The 19,714-nt window shown below is 52.6% G+C and overlaps 1 protein-coding gene across 12 annotated transcripts in view; it reads right to left on the bottom strand.

Annotated features, from left to right (window-relative positions):
• Positions 1–210: 210 nt before the first annotated feature.
• The window catches only part of AFAP1 (actin filament associated protein 1), a 147,840-nt gene continuing 128,336 nt past the window's right edge, over positions 211–19,714 (bottom strand). For 8 of the 12 annotated variants that reach the window (XM_072802980.1, XM_072802978.1, XM_072802976.1 and 5 more), the window contains 6 exons: positions 17,907–18,173; positions 15,487–15,601; positions 11,866–12,030; positions 10,202–10,392; positions 7,251–7,412; positions 211–4,580 (listed from right to left, as the gene is read on the bottom strand). In XM_072802980.1, the coding sequence (XP_072659081.1) occupies positions 4,554–4,580; positions 7,251–7,412; positions 10,202–10,392; positions 11,866–12,030; positions 15,487–15,601; positions 17,907–18,173 (927 nt within the window). In that variant the 3' untranslated portion in view covers positions 211–4,553. The remainder of the gene's footprint in view (positions 4,581–7,250; positions 7,413–10,201; positions 10,393–11,865; positions 12,031–15,486; positions 15,602–17,906; positions 18,174–19,714) is intronic. The other 4 variants (XM_072803033.1, XM_072803044.1, XM_072803052.1 and 1 more) reach the window with 2 other exon arrangements.

Here is a 19,714-nt window from a genome sequence, read left to right on the forward strand (position 1 = left end):
TTCGGTCCGTGGACTAACAGCCACTTGAAAATACAGTATCTGAGGCTCTTCGATGGAAGAGGATCCTTGCTCATAGAAACAAAGCGCAGCGCCCACCTTCTCCCTCACCTGCTCCTTGCTCCCCCTCCTCTCCCACCTGGCAGGTGGCTGTCAACAAAGTGCCCCCCTTCGGCAGAAAGGAGGGCCGGGAGTGAGGACACGGAGGCTGGCTGGAAGCGTACAGCTTTATTGGTAACACACAAATGAGGCACGCCGGATGGCGCCAGTCCGTGGGCTATACACCGTGTGAAACAGTAGAAAAATCAGTTAGTAAAGCAGAAAATTCAGGTGAGGTGATTACAACATGGAGCAAATGGCCAGAAAACTGGTATTTCCATCGGAAGTTTCCTCTGATAAAAGTTCTTAGTTTATGAATTAAATACACTGAGAAACACAGTGAAAATATATCTACAGTCCTCTAAAATGGGCACCGCCAACAGATTTAATTAAAAAAAAAATCTTTGCTGTTTCTTGCCTGTTTCTTTCAAAGAGAATTTTAAATATGACTTTAGTTTTTAAAAAATACAGTAAGGAAATAATTACAATCTTACTATGAAAACATTTTACAACTTAGAGCCGTGGTCAATTAATGCTAAATATTTATAATTTTAAAAAGTTTGGTGTTAAAATTTAAAGTCACTGTTTCCTTTCTCATTAGAAAATCAAATACAAAGATTATCTTATTAAAAACGCCTTTGGTCCCTAAGAATCGTGATCTGATGATCCTATGGCGAAAACGCGCCTTCCCCGGGCAGCACTCAGGAGCCCTGGTGACACCTGCCCAGGCCAGGGGTGGGCACCTTTCCCCGGGGGAGGCAGTGGGGGCGCTGTTCACAGAAGAGGGGCCAGAGGGGCCTTCGTGGAGAGGAGCCCCCTGCGAGAGGCTGTGCCCACCGCGGGGCACGGGGTGCAGTTTACCTTCATGTATTCACAGTATCAACCTGGCCCATCATGGGGACAGTGATGAGCCAGCAGTGACAACGGGAACAACAAAAAAAGAATAAGAATCACTCTCTTTAAAACAATGCCACAGATTTGAAAAACTTCCCATTAAGAAAAAAAAAATCATTTTTGGAAAACAAACGAGGAAGGCAACAGTTGAACATCTGAGCGGTGCCACCTTGAGGACCCCGGGGGGCGGTGGAGACTGCAGCCATCCTGGAAGAGGCACCTGCAAGGGGTGCGCCGGCTGGGCCACAGCGGTCCTCGCTGGCACGAGGGGCCCCGTCCCCAGGCACCCACCCTGCTGCCCACCATCGGGAGGCCCTGCCACAGCACTGGGGGAGCGAACCCAGAGTGCTGCCTGCTGTGACTCCAGCCCCTCCCGAGAGCACGCTGGCAGCCGGCTTCTGCCCACAGCCCCCGGGCCCGCCCCCAGTCGTGCGCCTGTCCCCGTGCAGACCTGCACCCAGGTTCCCGATGGTTGCTGCGCTTCAGATGGGTCTGAGTCTCCTTCCTGGGGGTGGATGTGGGGCCGAGCGCACACACGGTGTGAAACAGGCTTTGCAAAAGGTGGCAAATCTCCAACCTGAGTGCTTTGGGGGTTTTGGAACTCGGACAGTTGAAGTGAAGGAGGACGATCGGGCTCGAAAACACCAAGGTGTGCGAACAGGAGGTGGACAGAATGGGTTTACACCAGGGTGTATGCACAGTCATCCAGAGAAGACCTGGGAAAGATCCAGACTCATCTGGACCATTCCCCAGCCCCATGCTGGTTCCTAGGTGGTGGAACCATCCAGAAGCCCGGAGAGGGCAGGGATGGCTGGTCTGACCCGCACAGGGCCTTGCCCCACCCTCTACTGACTCTGAACAGGGGAAAAGTGACCGTTTCTGCTTGTTTTGCGCCACGGGTGACGCCCTTAACCACTATTTTGTTTCTGTGCGTAAGGTGGGTGAGTGATTAAAGACATTATAATCACATAAAACTGGAGGAGATTTTGAAGGTTGATGACACCAAATACAGCCGGAGGCAGAGCTTGGGGCTGACGGTGAAGCTTTAGGTGCTAAGGGAAGTGGCCATGACCCGCAGGGTGGCCCATCTGCACGGCCGCCACGCTCCCTCCACTTTGGGTCAGGATCCTTTTACTGTGAACAGGACCATCTGTGACGGGACGGGTGACGCCTCAAGGGGACTGGGACTTCTCCCAGTGGCAGGTGTCTGGCACCCCCGCAGCGAGCTCCCGAGGCCCACCTGCTCCACGTGTCAGCTGCGGCCGCCGGGCGGGGTGCTTGGGGAGGGCCATAAAATGACATCACTGCCAGAATTCTGACAAGACGTCTAATGTGTGTCTAATATGTACAGATATAAATTAAAAACTCTATTTATTGAACATATACAAATAAATAACTTATTTTGAAGCAAATCCTTTCACCTAACTTTCTGATCAATCTAAAGACACCAAGGGGAACACACAACATCACGGGAGCCTCGCTGTCGGCGGCCTCGCCCTCCACGCGGCCCGCTTCCAACGGCTCCGTGGGACCAGCAGGATCCGTCTAAGCTTGCCATCCTTTTAAAGGGCTTACGCTTGGGAATTTGAAACCTGGGTTTCGACACAGAATAGGTACACCAGGAGTTGAGGACCAGGGTCCAAATCCTGGCTCTGGCTCCGACGGGCCATGTCCTTGGGCAAACCCATGGGGATGAGGGTCCCCATGCCGCCCAGGATCTCCCTGGCTGTGCTGGGCCACGGTCAGGAGCACGGGCTGCTTAGGTTTCCTCTCCTAATGCTCAAAACCTGCGGGCTGCTTGGGCAAAGCTGGCTGCCAAGCAGGTTGGCCCAAGTGCCTTTGCGAACCTTATTTGACCAGAAGGCAGCAAAAACCTACCGTAGATCAAACTTTTTCCTTTTACAGAAAATCAGCTTCCCACACAGACAGACAACGGAGGACAGGGCTCCTCTAACAGCACCGGGAAGATGGACCCAGAGGCTTTGGGGGCCTCCTCCCTAGATTTCCTGGGGGCAGGGGTCGATCGTGCTGGGTGCCAGGGAGATGTGCCCTAATCTGCCAACATGTGATGGGGGCCCACGTCTCCGCTGGGATCAGCTCCAGCCCCCGCTCCCTGCTGCATACTGTCACCTTCACAGGAGACTACTTGCCTGCTCTATGGCCAAAATCTCATGCAGCCATGCGGGGCCTGAGAGCCCTGACGTTGGTTTGACCCCAGTCCTAAGAAGGGCCTATGGGAGAGTGGCCGAGCCCTGGAGGGGCTCTGGAGGCGTGCTGGGACGGGGGGAAAGCATGGAGACTGTGTCGTGCCTTCCATCCCTGTATTTGGTGGATGAAAGGCTGACACCTCCACGCTTCCACATTTCAGCAGGAAGCGCCCTTGCATAGGTGTGTGACTCACGCCCCCCAATCTGCCTGCAGAGGGATCCTGGGGTGACCCACTTTCATCGCATCAGGGGCTGCACCTGGCCATAGCTGAGGATTCCTGAGACGGTCCCTCTGGAGGCACAGTGGAGTTGGCCGGTTCTCAGAAGTGCCCCACAGGCGCCGAGACCCGGCCTCAGCCCGAGGGGCTAGGAGCAGCCCCAGCATACCCGCGCTCTGGCCTGGGTTTGCAGGGGGAGGCAGGGCCACGGGGAGAGAACAGACGCTCTCGCTCGGCTCAGGATGCTAGGGTTCTAAGGCCAAGCGACTTCCAGGACCTGCTTCCCTCTCAAGGGGCTAGCCCGTCCTGTAAATGGAAGCGCCATCTACATCCGGTGAGACCGGGTCACCTGCTGGCTCTGAGGGGCAGACAGGGTCGGGGACACTGGGGAACAGGGTGGGGAACACACATTAGTGAAGCAGCAGACACTCTGCTGCCTTTCAGAAGCAGTACAAATAATTAATAAAATACGATACAGAATCTCTGAAAAACCCTTAGAGCGAAGTGCAACACACAATTAAAAGAAATTTTTAAAAAGTTTAAAAAGAATGGCAGCTTTTCACGTCATGGTGACGAAAGCATTTGTCCAGAGGAAAGACAATGAAAAGGTAACAGATGCTTCACAGCACGGGTTTCTCACGCACCCGCCTCTCGTGATGAGGGGGAGGGGCGCGTGGGAAGGGCACGCTGAGGCACGAGGGGGGCAGGAGGGCGCGCTGTGGGAGGCCCCGGCCTTTTCAGCAGGCGGGCGTGACGGTCCCAGGGCCCACGCCAGCCGCGCTCACCTGCCAGGGGCCCGGGCCTCCCGCCAGCCGAGGCCTCAGCGGGGGCACTGGCCGGTCCCCCGCGGTCAGGGTGCAGGGGACACGGGGAAAGCCCTCACTGAGCTTCTCGTTTGCCGTAGGACCTCTCTACCTCCCTACTGCTCTCCGACAGAGAGAGGTGGAAACCAAAGTGTTATAAGTGAATTTCTTTAGAAGGAACAAGTACAGTAGCAAGAGGACACGCGGGCGGGTCTGGCGCTGGCGTCGCAGCTCAGTCACAAACCCTGGCGTCCTGCGCAGTGGCCACGCGGGCGGAGCTTCCTGCGGCGGTGGCGGCGGGGCAGCGCCTGCGAGCGGGGCGTCCTGCCGTCCCTCTACGTGCCGTTCTTCAGCTCCCATTCCTAGGTGTGGCGAGAGGAAGGGTACAGGTCAAAGTGGCCGGGTGCTGGGAGACAGGCTGCCCCCACGGCCGCCGGCCGCCTACAGCGTGGAAACCGATGAGGTGGCCACTCAGGAGTTCGAGGACTACCGTTTGACCCAGGAATTAGATCAACGATGGGGCCCTTGGGCTGATCAAGGGGAAGGTGTGTGTGGACGCAGGGCCTGGCACCCGGTGTGGTGGGCTGGCCGGTGGGAACACCCAGCGCCTGCTGAAATTTCCAGGGCTTTGTTCACTGGGCTGTGAGCTCACTTGCTGCACACCTCTGCACATCTTATGAAATTAGGCATTTCTCACTTTTTCTGAAAAGCGGAGCATCAGCCAACATGGCAGAAACAAGGTCAAAACAGACCACCCTCCACTTCAATAAAACCACACGGGGGCACCTGTGGGGCTCAGTTGGTGAAGCGTTCACCTTTGGCTCAGGTCAGGATCTCAGGGTTCTGGGTTCGAGCCCTGCATCGGGCTCCTTGCTCAGCGGGGACTCTGCTTCTCCCTCTCCCTCTGCCCTGCCTCCACTCGTGCACTCTCATTCTCTCTTGAATAAATAAAATATTTAAAAACACACACACATGAGCACTTTCAGGCAGGTGTGCTGAGAGGAGGAGGAACTCGAGTGCAGCCTCCCCCTGTTCTTCCTCAGTGCCCTGAGGCGGCCACAGGGCCGAGGAAGCAGGTGTCCAGAGGGAAAACAGAGGCTGGCATTTCCCCTTCCCAGCTCACCAATCTGCCCCCGGGCCGTGCAGGTTTGATAGCCAGGACAGGCATGCATGTCGTCTCACCGAGGAGTCTGGCAAATACATTGCCATCGGCAAGCAGGGGTCACCGTGGCCACTCGGCAGGGAGGGCCAGAGAGAGCCGCAGGGACACACCTCACCAGGAGAGTGTACACAGGGAGACTGAAGCCCCATGAGGCTCTTGCTGACACGGCTGCGGAGAGCCAGGCTATGCCACCGCGGAGCCAGGCACCCGAGCCTCTGGCAGCGGCTCGCCTGTGGCGGCTCTGGAAGCACGGCTGGGGCCATCATGCCAGGCCTGCCAGAGGACCCCACATATGCAGCTCTCCTGACCAAGGAGGGGGACGGAGGACCTGGAGCTGAAAGCCCGTGACAGGTGCCCCACACTATCTGAGTTCCAGGGTGTGCTATCATGCGCAGGACATTCCTCGTCAGGAGCTGGAAGTCACTTTAGGAACGCCGCCTAGGCTAATGCTTCCTGCGCCCAGAATGAGCCAGCCTGTGCCGGTCCTCAGACGGAGGCTGGCGTGGGCAGATGAGGGCATGTGTGTGGCGCCCCTGCTCAGGATCAGAGCCGAGAGGCCGAGCCCCACCCCTGCCCCCAGCTGAGAGTCCCGTGTCAGTTTTTAGGAGTCCCTTTGTGAGGCTGTGGGCATGGTTCCTGGACCCACAAGCAGGGACGGCTAGGTCCTTTGGTGAGTGTGGCCCCCATGTCACCATGTATGAACCTGCCGAGACCATGCGTCCTGCTTTAGCACAGAGGAGCAGCAGGAGCTGCAGTCCCCAAGCTAGTGGTCGCCGAGCGCCCATATGACATGCGGCTTGGCAACGGCTCAATCGTAAATCTGATTTGACAGTAAAGAGACCAAGTAAATGAGACACTGTTACTTCACTTCTCATCTGCAAACAGTTGTGGGACTGCACTGGACGGCCCCATTCTAAGAACCTCTCAGGCAATTTGCAGCCCCCCCCCACCACATGTGAGCTAACAGGGTCAAACCCGGAATGCCCAACGCCTGCTAGGAAAAGTAACAAATACCCAGCAGCCCTTCCTGCCCTAGACGTGGCAATACACACGGGCTTCAAACGCTTGCCGGGCAGGATACCAGCTCTCAGACGGGGCCACAGCCACTGCCACCAGGGCCGCCCCATGAGCACACCAGGGCTCCAAGGCGCTGCCGCTCACGTTCCTCCCCAACACAGACCTGCCTCTCCGAAAACTGCAGACTCCTAGGCAGTTTGGACCAGGTTCTGAAGCTGCCCAGGAGCAAACGTAATGATAGCAATGCCGGGCCCAGAGGCAGCAAAGAGAGGCCGTCTGCCTCCACACCCGTCAGAGCAAATTAAATTCATCTGATGAATTAATGTAATTACTTCAAGTATGATTTTTCTGTATGACACACTTGTAGTTAGCACCGTCAGGAACTGTCTGCTCTGAGAACCTAGAAGTGGTTTTTACAATTTCTGAGAGCTTTAAAGTCCAGCATCAAAGCTCATCAGTGCCAGTCCCATGTGGAGACTGGAGAGCATGGGCGGGCCTGAGGGATCATCCTGCACCTCCCACACCACTGACAATGTCAGGGGCGGCATGGGACGGAGGAGGGTCTAGGCCTGGGCCCTCTTTGAAGAGCCCAGAGGTCGCCTGGTCCAGTCCCCACTCTGGGAAGGAAATCCTAGGAGCACCCAGAGCTGCTGTTTCTCCTGACACCAGGTGGTCAGCACCTTGGGGTGAAGTTCTGGGCTTTTCACCTTGGAAAGGGGGACCCCTGAAGGAGGCTGGGACTGTGAGAACTGGGGAGAGTCAGGACATGGCATCTCCCACCCCATCCCATCCCTCCTGCAGAAGCCAGCTCCCCTCAGGGCAGGTGTCCTGAAGGTGGGAGGCCGGAGCTCACCTTGGCCTTCCGCAGCACATGTCCCCGGCAGGGGGAGCCGCTGGCCGGCTGGCCCTTCCTCAGCACGGCTGCACTGTTCACTGGCACGGGGCCCTCCGCATCGCTGGTCTCACAGCTGGACATGGGTGAGCTCTCCAGGGTGCGATGCCTGAAAACCGGGGACTGTCAAGGCAGAGAGAAGACCCGAGTGAGGTGTGGTCTCCGGGCCCGTGGTGTGTCCCAGCGGGAGGACTGCAGGTTTCAAAGAAAACGCACAGGGTTGGGGAACAGGCAAGAATGAGAAGGAGAATGACTCCACAGGGTCAGCACCGGGTCTCATGGCACTTTGTCCATGTCCGTTACAGACAGGACAGCCGGGGGGCTAGGAGGCCAGCAGGGGCCCCACCCTGTCCCTCTGCACACTGCTCTGTGCTTGCAGAGAGCTCTGCGTGCACACCTGCCCTTGACCACCGGGCAGCGCCAGGCACTGGGCCAGAGGCTGGCGGCAGCGTGGCCCAAGCCCAGCCTGGGTGACACCGGGGCTCCCAACCAACCGTCTGTAGCATATACAGAGGCCAAATGGAGAGGTCTTCTGGAAGACTTAAAGTGGAGTGAAAAGCCCCCCTCCCAACCCCCAAAGGAAGTACAGGCTGCTCCTCAGGGGAGAGTGCTGGCAGTGAGCTGGGCCTGCCTAGATGAGCCCCCAGGGCCACAGACGCCCCCCCACCCCGTCACTGCTGTGTAACACATGACCTGAAAACACTGCTTGGGTTGTTTAGCATGCTGTCAAGCAGAACACTGCTTTCAATAACCTGAAAGTGGGTCATTTAGGATCCCTACCAGGGGCTGCTGACCCTGAACGCCAAGCAGCCAGCTTTCTTCATGTTCTAGCTTAACAGCCATGCTGGCTGGGAAGGAGTCAGGGATGGAGTGTCTGGCAGAAAGGAGAGACCACCACCATCTCTCTGTGAGAGGCCACGCTGAGTTTGTAAGGCAGCCCATGACAGTCCTCTGGGACATACACCCAACCACCCGAGTTCTGGGGATGAGGGCTGGGTAGGAAGAGCAGGGAGCTGCCAACACCAGGGCAGGTGATGGCAACCCAAGTCCAGGGAGAGCCCTCCCAGGAGAGGAAGCCAGCAGGCCCTGTGGTCTGGGTGGGGAGGCTCAGATAGTCCCATCACCACTGGACAGAGGGGACCCTGGGGATGTGTGGGGTCACCACTGGAGAGGAGGGACCCCCAGGGGTATGTGGGATCACTGCTGGAGAGAGGGGACCCCCGCAGGGATGCAGGGTCATCACTGGAGAGAAGGGATCCCCAGGGGGATGCAGGGTCACTGCTAGAGAGAGGGAATTCCCAGGGGGATGCAGGGTCACCAAAGAAAGTAGCAAGTCTGGAGATGCCTGGGTCTGGAGGCAGGGGTGAAGTGGGGGGTTTCCAGTTTGGTGGTGACCTTAGGGAAAGCAGGTTTGGCGAGTGGAGAAGTGAGCGGGTGAACAGGACACTGTGGGAAGACACAACTATTTCCAAAACCTTGGAAAGGGAGGGATGAGAGGTAGGAGGGAGGCTGCAGGGGGCTGGGTGTGGGGCCCAGAGGATGCAGAAGGGCTCTGAAGGAAGGGGGTCGGCAGGAGACACCCCTGGGGGTGATGTGGCCATCCCTGCAGGAGGCCAGGGCCTAATGGGGTCCACCCCTATGGAGGTCACGAGGGGCACAGAAGCCATGTGTCTCCAGCAGGGCCCCACCTCTAGTTATAGTTGACCTCACTGTGCCGGGTCCTGTCCAAGCGGGACGCTGAGACGTGGGGCGGCTCGGCCCTTGCGTGCCAGCTTCCAGTGTACTCACCCTTCCTGCGTGTTGTTCTCACAGGGGGAATCAATGTGGACACACACGTACCCGGCAGGCTTCCTCCCTTATCGGAACACAGGCTCCCTGGGGGCAGCCGTTCTGCCTACTGCGCCCTGTCCCTGGGGGAGCACATGGCCCCCGCATTGCACTGCCTGGGTATGTATTCATAATTCGTTGAATGAATGAATGAACACATGAACTAACAAATACATGAATGATGAACCCACACTGCCTCTGCCCAGGCACGGTGCCATGAGCTATCACAGATGCAGCAATGTCATCATCCTCAGTTTGTGGATGAGTAAGTGAGGCCTCAAGAAGGGACATGACCCCAATCCTGTCTCTCTGGCCCCAGAGCCTGCTTTCCTAGAAGCTGCGGCTGGAGGAGGTGGTGCACCATTGGTGTCCTGTTTTCTGTGATGAGAGCCCCTGCCTTGCTGCTAGGAGCAGCTCTCCCAAGCGAGGGCCAATTTCTCAAAGTTGAGGGGTGGCTGTCAAAAGGGACAGGGGGACGGGAGTTTCAGAGAGGGACAGGTTTAAGGTGGGAGGTGGGGCAGAGAGCTGCGGGCCCCTCTGAGAAGGAGCCTGCATCCAGGGCTGCTGCCCCTGCTACACCATGTGTGCTTAGGCCGGGTTGCTGCACTTCTCTGGGCTTCTGGTTCCTGGTTTGTGAAACGGAAGGGGTGACACGAGACTCCCCAGGCTCTAGGGACCCGAGGGCATAGTCACAAGGAAAGGACAGCAGTAACTTCTCAGTGACTGTTAGTCCAATCAGAGCAAATGGTGAGTCACTGAAGGTGATAATTCATGTTGCAAAGTGACTCCCACTCGTTCTGTGAGATCCGAGGGGAAGGCCGTGTTTCCTGGCACCTGGCAGGATTCCCAAGACGTGCTGCACGTCTCATAACAATCTGCTACATTAGATTAAGGTCTCTAGCTAATGAATTGGAATCGAATTAGGACATGGTTCAAAAGAGATAAGAAGAGCGGTGCCTCTGATCATCAAATGGGAGAAAGGAAGGGAAATAGGCTGCTGTTTCCACCACCTTTCCACAGAGAGAAGAAAACACGTCACCAGCTCAGAATGCACGTTGGCTCAGAACATGTGGCGCTGACCTTACCTGTGGGCTCGATGTCCCTGACCTGGGCTCGATGGCCAGCCCCAGGGTGACCCCGCCAGCCAGGGCCTTCTTCAGGCTCTCTGTGACTTCCGTCAGCTCCAGCTCCAGGTTGACACGCTCCGCCTCCTTCTGCTTACACTCCTCCTCCAGCCTCTTCAGCTTGTCTTCCAGAACCACCTGCGTCTTCCTGCCTGAAATCCCATAGACACACTGTCACTGCAGCCACAGGTGAAGGTCTCAGATGACAGAGGATCCGTGCTGGTGCCCATCCCAGGAGCCCTAGAGACCTCTTTGCCTTGAGCGGCCCCGACCTGGATCCCTAGTGCAAAACTCAAGTCCAGCTGTTCTTCAAAAGAGCAGAGGCCCTTCCTGACCACCCTATTTTCTTGCAGCTAGAAGACTTTGGACTGGAAGCCGGAGCCCTCAATTCTCACAAATCCCAGAATTCTAGACCCAGGCCTCAACATGCTCACCTAAGCACATGGGACTCTAAGCAGACGGCTGGCAGAGGTGTGGCTGACTTATAGTCTGACTACTTCCCTGCTCTGATGGTTCCACCTTCTCTTCCGGAGTCCTCTCTCTTGCCCGTCAGGTCGACTACAATAAAGCTTGTGCCTCACAGAGCTGGCACATTCACTTATTCATTTTATTTGAAATGTGTTTCAGTGACACAAGGAGGCAGGTAACATGCCCATTGGACATGCAGAACAATGGATTCCAAGGGGTCCCCTGACTTTTGTGTGTGGCCCCAGCCTGTGCTTGCAGCATGGGAGCTAGTCTCACTTCTCTGCATCTTCGCTATCCTGCAAACTTGGAACAACAGGAGGAGGCAATCCTCTTGCTGTCTTATTGCCCTGGAGGCTCCCACCCAGGCCTCTGACTCAGCGTTTGGTTCCCGCCATGTCCTGCCCCTCCTATGGGTTATCTCCCACCTGCATAGCCTACACCTAACCTCCCAGACTTTAAACTCCAAAAGCTCTCCCTGTCATAAAAGTCACTGAGGCGCAGAGTCAAGAAGGGCTGTAGCTGCTGTGAGCAGGAAAGCTACGTGAAAGCAGCTGTCTTCCCTTCTGGACCTTCCTGGTCCTCTGTGTCCCAATAAGGCCAGCCAAATCCAAACCTGAGGAGTCGGTCTTGCCCCAGGATCAGGGCCAGTCTTGAGCTGATTACATTAAACAGCTCCATCCCCAGAACCAGGAACTATACAAATGAACAAGCCTGAGCCAGAGACACTCCCCAGGCCCAGACTCAGCTCCCCAACACTGCCTTAGGTAGGACTTCCCCTCTGAGAGCGTCTCTGCTAACCTGGCCTATTTCTCTGCTCCCTTCCAAGAATTCAGACACTGTCCCTCCCTCATCCTGCAGACAATCTTTGCAGCCAACACACGAGGCAGGGACAGCTCCTGGCACCATGGGTCTCTGGGAGCAGGTGAGCAGGCCAGGTGAGGAGGCCAAGAAGTGGTCCTGGCCTCCTCTTGCCTAGTCCACTGTCCCAGGCCATGACACCTGCCCCAGGCTTACTCATACAATGCTTCCAAACTACAAGCAGCACCATTCGGGGAGATGTGGCCTTACTAAGGTGAGACCCCATGGGCAAAATGGGTGGAAATTGAGGCGCTAACCCAAGGCAGTGCCCAGGCTGGCCAGAACCGTGGCCCTCATACCAGCGTTTACTTCGATGGCAGCCCTCAGGTCTCTCCTCTCTTTCCGGAGCTGGGCCAGCCTGTTCCGCAGGGTTTCTTTACGCTTTAGCAGCTCATCTTCTTTGCTCTGCAACCGCTTGGCATCGGCTTCAACCCGATTCTTGCCATATTTGTACTGGTCAGCATCTTGGGGGTAAAAAAAAGTAGCCAAAGAAAATTCAGTTTAACCAAGCAGATAACAAGGTAATTCATAAAACTTGTTTAAAATCAGGAAAAGAAACTCTAATCTGGCTATTTTGCTAGTTTGGTAAGAAGAGGAATGGGACCAGTTTGAATGGAATAGAAAGGTGAGTAGGGCAAATTTCCCAATGGTCTGAATCAAGGTAAGAAAATGAGAAGAGAATATGAGAACATCCTATTAACTCCCTATCCTTTGAGGCAGGAAGGCTTGATTACAGGATGAGCACTCTATAATCAAAATCAAGGCTCCTCTCTGGGATTTGTGTACTTCTCTTTTTTTCAGGACACTTCTGTAACACGGCCAAACCTAAGCCCAGTGCCTGTGCTATCTGGCTGTCAGGCTGACTGGACAGCAGCTCTGTCCCCTGCGCTGGGGTCGGTGCAGCAAGCATGCAGGCATCCACTGAGTGAGTGAAGGATGGAGTACATGGGGAGTCTCATGCGGCAGCGCCCAGACCCAATCAGCTGAGTTAGAGCTCCAGCTTGTTGCATCAGCTGTGAGGCCGCTTGTCCTCTCTGGGCCTCAGGTCCCTCATCTGTGAAGTGGTCATTTTCAGGGCTCTTATGAGGGTCAATTTAATATTTACGAAGCATTCCAAACAAGCACAATGCCAGTGCTCATTAAATAAAAGGAATGCATGAAGAATAAAGAGGAAACCAGTCTTTAGGAAATCCATCGATCGAAGTCTTGACCAGAGTCACACCACTAGTTGATATCACATTAACATCCCACCCCAAGCTTCTTTCCTCTAATTAAGTTGAACTTTTGATAATACTAAGTTAGAGACCCTCTCTAGAAAAATAGCTTGAAGAGATGAAGATGTCACAGGCGTGATGGAGGGTCACCGATTCCGGAGCTTCCACTGCCTTCCACACATGATCACCACTCGGAGGTCTGCTGCACATCATGTGCCCCGTCATGTCTTCACGCCCCACAGCACCCCCTGCAACACTGCACTTGTTTGCCTGCATGTCTGCTGCCCCACTGGGCGTGCAGCAACTTCTGGGCAGGAACATGACGTGATGGCTCATAGCGGAGACATGGGCCAGAAAGGAACCTACGACTCTGGGCTGGCAGCTAATCTCCATGAACCTCAGCTTCACCCTCTATAAAGCAGAAGCAGGAAGGCATATCTTGAGTTAAAAAAAAAAAACACATGATATTTATATTCAAAACCTATCTCACAAAACTATGCGATGCCTGGGGTGGGGTGGACACCCCCCAGCCGCTGTAATCACTGCCAGTGATAGCTAAGGCCTCAGAGACAATGGCCAGCCACTTCCAGCACCTATCCTTGATGCTGAATTCACTGAATCCTGCAATGCAAACTGTCAGGATTATGATGCAACACTGTGTTTATGAAGGCAGGTGCAAAATCTTTCATTTGTCCCCAGGGCACTTCCCCTCACTAAAAAGAAGCAAACAGAAAATGCACACACAGAGCATGATATTAGGAGGATCTCAGTGTGAGGATAACAAAAGCAACAATTTGAAACAAAAGCACTGCAATGAGTAGCCAGGGTTAGGACAGTTCCACAGACAAAGTCCACACCCTGTTCACTTATTTCTGATCAGATAGGTTTCCCCAAGAAACTGGTATGTAATAACCTATAAATATTCACATCTTTTGGTTCCCATGCAGTAAACCCCATCCAGTCTATAATGCAACTGGCTGAATTCAGCAAAAACATAGAATGCAATTATTTTTCTCTTTTGTCACCATTAGATGTCACCAAAGTTAATAAAGATTCCCTACAGAAGGTCTCATAAAATAAAGGAATAAATCACCTAGAAAATGAAATGAGCAAAGGCACTGGGAGAAAAGCTATTGAGAAGAGATCCCAGGAGGTTCGGGCCCTGCACAGCAGAAGCTTTCAGGCACAGGCTTTTTCCTCCCCTCTCCACCCCTCCCCAGATGAACAGCACTAAAATTTTAAGTGACTGTAAATACACCCAATTGCATTAGGGAAATAAGATTTGCCAGAAAGATAAGGTCAAAATAAGTCAGCACAATAAAACTGTGATCCAGCTGGCTCCCAACCCGTCTGCTAGAAATGTGCGGATGAGGACAAGGAAAGTGTAGACAAGGTGATGGGCAGAGTACAAGTTCCCTTGGGGTGGAAGCAGCCAAGCCCTCCTGGACAATTTCAAGGCTCATCTGGGTATACGACGGAAAAGGCCGTCCTCTCCATCCCCATGTCCTCTCAAACTCTGAACATCCTTCAGTACCGGCAGGTCAGTAAGTCAGGGAGAGGTTACTAACTGGAGCCAGCTGGCCAACCTCATCTTCACCAACACAGACTGGTCTACTGGTGAAACTGAGCCAGATTCTGAAAGTATACACACAACTTCCCAAGCCGTCTTATCAAACCCATCACTGAAGCCTAACTCACATCCTCCTCCCCTGGGAGCCCCCAGCAAGCCAAATCCACTTAGGAGTTCCTGAACCTTGTAAAAGCCTGTGCCATATACCTGCATATCTGCCTGTGAGCATCTTCTTGAGCCCAAAGCAGCTCGATGCCAACTGCCCGGTCTTATCTGTGCAGCCCCAGCAGCAAGCAGAGTGCCTCAAAGAGAATAAATGCTGCTGGGCTGGCACAATGAATGGGTGCCCACCATCACCAGGGCTGAAGAAAACACACACCCATGTGCACAATGTTGTCACCTAAATTAATCCATCTGCCGGTAAGGAAGGGCACTGGGTGCTCAGGTAGGTTGAATCTCTCACTTGTGTCTTCCTGCTTCTCTGCTCAGATTTGGAGTGTGAAACCTGGTAGTCGCACTGGCCAGCTGTGAAACACTGGGTGAGCCACTCGGTCTCTCAAAATATTTCTGCCCTTGCATAAGGGGCAGGTGATTGTACCTACCTGAGATGAGGCTGGGAGAAGTAGCAGGAGAAGGTCTGTATCAGCTCACAAACCATAAGGTGCTCAGGAAGACGCACCCCTTACCAATCCTTACATGGTTCTCATGCTTGGAGGCCCATGTAGTGCCTCAATTACTTCGTCCCAGAAACCACAGTGGCCATTTGTCTCCATCTCCAACACAGGGGGCTGAGCTTAGAGCATTTATACAGCTTGACTAAGACACACATCAAGGTCTCCTGACCCAAAGCCCCAGGTCCCTTGGACCTACTCCATCTCCTCCTTAAATACGTTTGAACACGTCAACACGTCACAGACCAGCCCGGCTTCTCCTTTATACACAATGGTCATCAAAGCTGAGTTAAAAACTGTCACCATTCTTCAATCCAGCAAGGAGGGAGGGTGACAATGAGTAGAGTCCCCTCTCTCCAGCTGACCCCCATGCCTGGCATCTCCACCTGAGCAGGTGGGGAGGAAAGATGGCTCTTACGGCCCCTACTCTGCAAACTGCACCAAGAAACTGAATGATAAACTTACTTGAAGATGTTCGCTTCACACCGGCTGTGGAATCTACCTTTTTTTGCTGGCTGCTCAGAGTCTTCCCTTTCCCCGTAACCCCACTAGAGGCTACTGGGGGCTTTTTACCCTTCACCTGTTGACATAAACATGTAAGAGAATTAAAAACAAGCAATAAAGAAAAATCTGGTTTTTCAGTAAATTGTCTCAGTCCCTGAATCATTCATATAAGCTAGCACAGATAGGAAAAATGAAGGGAGCAGAAGACCAGTCTGGTCTCCAAACACTGAGCTGCTATGGATTTCCTGCGCAGGACAAGCAGGTGTAGAACTGAGCTCCAAGGCAGGTGAGGAACTTGGACCTGTCCAGTTGGGATAGAGTCAAAGTTATATGTATTTATAAGGGGAGATTATAAATGCTCATCAAGACATTGGCACAGGCAGTTGGGTATCTGAGAGCAGTGGGTTGAGATCACTAAACGTTTGTGTTTCTAAAAATGAATGGCTTTTCTCTCCAGGGGATGCTCTTTAGGGGAGAGGCATGGCCGAGCATCAGATTTCTGCTTGGAGGGCTCTGCCGCTGACTGATGCCCTCACGGGACACATAACTACCTTTTGATTTGCTGATGGGCAGAGGATGGAAGCCAAGGGAGAGCACAGAACAGCACAAACTGAGTTTTAAGTAGCCACAGGTTCTTAAAGAACATTCAGCAGTACCTCTGCTCCTTTGCTGCAAGTCAACAAGTGCCGTGTTTTGCTTAAGGGAGTTGTGTGTACCCTCACTAGGCCATAGATCTAGCCTCACTTGGGGGAGGCAGACAGACCTTGCTGCAGATTCTGGCTCCATGACTTGGGATAGGCCGAGCAAGTCATTACAACTTTCTGAGCTTCCATTTGCTCATTAAAGAAAATAAATAAAGATACGGACTTCTCCCTGCAGCATTCCTAAAAAGGCCAGGTGACATGCCAGACAGGGGCACAACACGCAGCATACTGTAGGTGCTCAATAACCAGGAGATGTCTCCCTTAAACACTTAGGTGCCCTACGAAAATGACCAATAGAGCACAGGAAAACAAAAGGTGTGATAATTCAACTTACAAATGTGTTCCTACTTAAAGTGGGAGAAATGAATAAAAACAAGCACATAGAAACGATGTGTCCAGTCATTCCAAAGTAATCTGGGGACAATCCAAATGCACAAGGTGGTGTACTTTGTCCCACAGATTCTACCTAATGAAACTTTAATGCCAACTAAAAAGTAAGTCTGTTGACACTTATGTGTTCACTTAGTGGAAATCTCCAGAGATCTGAGCAGCTTGGCTAAAAATCAGAAACAAATCCTGCCCTGTGATTTGAGAGGCGATGGGTTGCGGGGAGCTGTTGTAAGCCATCGCTATGTGAAATGCCAGGACCCTACCAGGCACTCTGTGTTTCCTAAAATTACCCAAGAAACGGAGGGAAATTGGGGATCCCTGGGTGGCTCAGCGGTTTAGCGCCTGCCTTTGGCCCAGGGCGTGATCGTGGAGACCCGAGATTGAGTCCCACCGGGCTCCCTGCATGGAGCCCGCTTCTCCCTCTGCCTGTGTCTCTGCCTCTCTCTCTCTCTGTTTGTCTCTCATGAATAAATAAATACAATCTTTAAAAAAAAGAAAAGAAAAGAAAAGAAAAGAAAAGAAAAGAAAAGAAAAGAAAAGAAACGGAGGGAAAAGAGTATAATTTAAAGTGTACGCATCTGCTATTTGTTTGCCGAGTATTGCCATGTTGTGGTGCTTGGATTTGTGTGAGAAGGACACAGCATTCTTTGGTGGAAAATGCATGAACACACAAGGTTAGCATTTACACGGAAACCTCATTGTTTGCTGTAACTGTGGGTGTGGAGCAGCTGGCAGTTCAACATCAAGGTTATTATCATTCGCTCATAATCCCAATCCTCATTACCATCTACTCGGTTTTAGGCAGTACACTTTCAAACTCGTTAAGGAAAAACACTGTAGGACCCTGAAAATTCTAGTTAACGTTTAAAGATCGAAAGCAATTACTAACTGGAGTCCAGCGTTTCTTGTGTACCTATGGTAGAAGCATTAAAAAAGCTGGATGTGCAAGAGTCTTCTGGAAAGTTTTATTGCCCCTGTCCTTTTAAAAATCTTTGCCTTTAGTCAAATTTTGTAATGCACAAAATTCACTGGGGAAATTTCCAAGAATAGAAAGAGAGCCAGATTTAGGCCAAGAAATACAGTGCTTCAGCCACGAACTAGTTAGGAGTGCTTAATCAAGTTCTTAGGCAGCCAAACGTTGATTGCATTTGCAAATTCTATTCTGGTTGAGGCAAAGATTCCACCTCACCCTTGATGAGTCTCATCTGCTACAGGGTTGGTGACTACGCCTGGCAGGAGGACCACGATTCAGATAATTCTAGAACAGGATGCAAGGAGATGCTGTACCTGAGAGCTGAGCCCGAGAGACGCCCTCCCCAGAGAAGAGGGGTTAGTGGCAGACTGAATGAGAGGCAGACCGCAGGAGGGAGGGCATTTGTAATGGTTACAGGACAGTTTGTCAGGAGACGGCCTAGAAGCCTTTCTGTCAGCAGGTGGGTAGCGAGCAAAGATTTTCGGAGACGGCAAGTTATCGTACAGGACCGCGTTATCATAAAGCACCTCTTCTCCCAGGCCTCTGGCACAGGAAGCAGGAGGGCCGTCTTCGGGGTCCCACTGCAACACACAGCTTCGTCGTTAGTACCCTCGGCCACAGAAAGCATAGCAGAGATTTTAGCATATTGAGACATTATTAGTACCCCCCCAAACATGTATATGTACCCCGCACTGTTACCAATAAAACACACACACACACACACATACACACACATAGACGGACAACATTTCTACTTTGAGAGACTTCAGGAAAGGTTTCTTTTCTCCCGAAATCATTCCCAGGGTAACTGGCTTAGGACATTTTTGTTTGTTCTGTTTTTTAAGGCAGAGAGAGAGGAAAAATAAAAAACTTATTTGACATTTCTTTCTTTAAAGAACCAGATTTTGGAAGCCCTAATCCAGAGAGCAGAAACCACATGAGGTAAGGAGAGGCAGGCCAGCCTGGGGGCCCTGAAACTCGGAGCTCCAGCTGTCCCCAGAAAGCAACTTATGATCACAGCAAAGCACTTTCATTTACAGCAATGCCTATGTCCCGGACATCATTTGAAGCGCTTCATGGGTGTTGAGCCATATAATTTCCACAGGAGTCTCAAGATGCAGGGGGAAACTGAGGCAGAGCCGTGCTCCTAACCGCATACAGTGGCAGGCTCCCCCAGGGTAGAAAGTACCTCCTGACCCTCCCCATCAGGGACTCGGGTATCAGGGGTGACTGTCAGCGTGTACCCAGGGACCAGACTCTATGGCTGAAGAAAGTGCAGTGACCAAAATATAGTCTGTCGTAAGGAAGAAATGCAATCATTGTAGAAAAGAGGATGTTTCAGCAAATAACTGATACAATGGCATTGTCTTAGCAGAAAGCCTTTTCACGAAGGACTAAAATAGCTCGAGCACTTCAGAACGTGGACATTAAAGCATAAATGGAAACCTAAACTCACAACCACAGCCAGAGCCCTTTACGTTTTAAAGGTCTTTATAAATTGCTTTGCATTTACAAAAAAAGGAGAGAAATATTAATTCCTATGTTATGCTCATTTTACCCTATTTTTATATCCTTCTGGCAGCGTCTCCTTCTGCCAGACTGTAATTACAGCCTTTTGTTACCAAAATAGGAACAGTCTGAAATCTCACGGGAGGAGCACTTCTGTCCCTTTGCAGCCGCTCCAACGTGTCTATTTTTGTCATGCGGGGACCCTCCTACAATCTAAACACAGCGGCCCACGCACACAAGCCTGGACAGGATGGCTCCCTGAGGACGACCGCACACAGTTGTCCCGGGTGATTTCAATGCTCTAGACTGGACAATCACCTCCCCAAATACCAAAGGATCAAGGCACATGGAACACTTAGGAAACAGATACTCCACAGAGGTTTCTAGATTAAGAGCATGTCAAGAGATCCTTTTGGAGACTCACTTCAATCTTGTGCTGGCATAGGGGGAGGGCGGGTGGCCATGAGGGGCAAGGATTATTGAAGTCGATGTCAGGTTTGGGCTCAGAAAGGATGAACTTCATAAAACTGAGAAAGGAAGCCTTCCAAACGAGAGGTTGCCTGGTAATGGAGCCAGTGTGGAGAAGCACAGTTAAAAGAGGGGCCTGAGCTTC

Source organism: Canis lupus, chromosome 2, assembly GCF_048164855.1.
Source record: "Canis lupus baileyi chromosome 2, mCanLup2.hap1, whole genome shotgun sequence".
NCBI classification, from domain to species: Eukaryota; Metazoa; Chordata; class Mammalia; order Carnivora; family Canidae; genus Canis; species Canis lupus.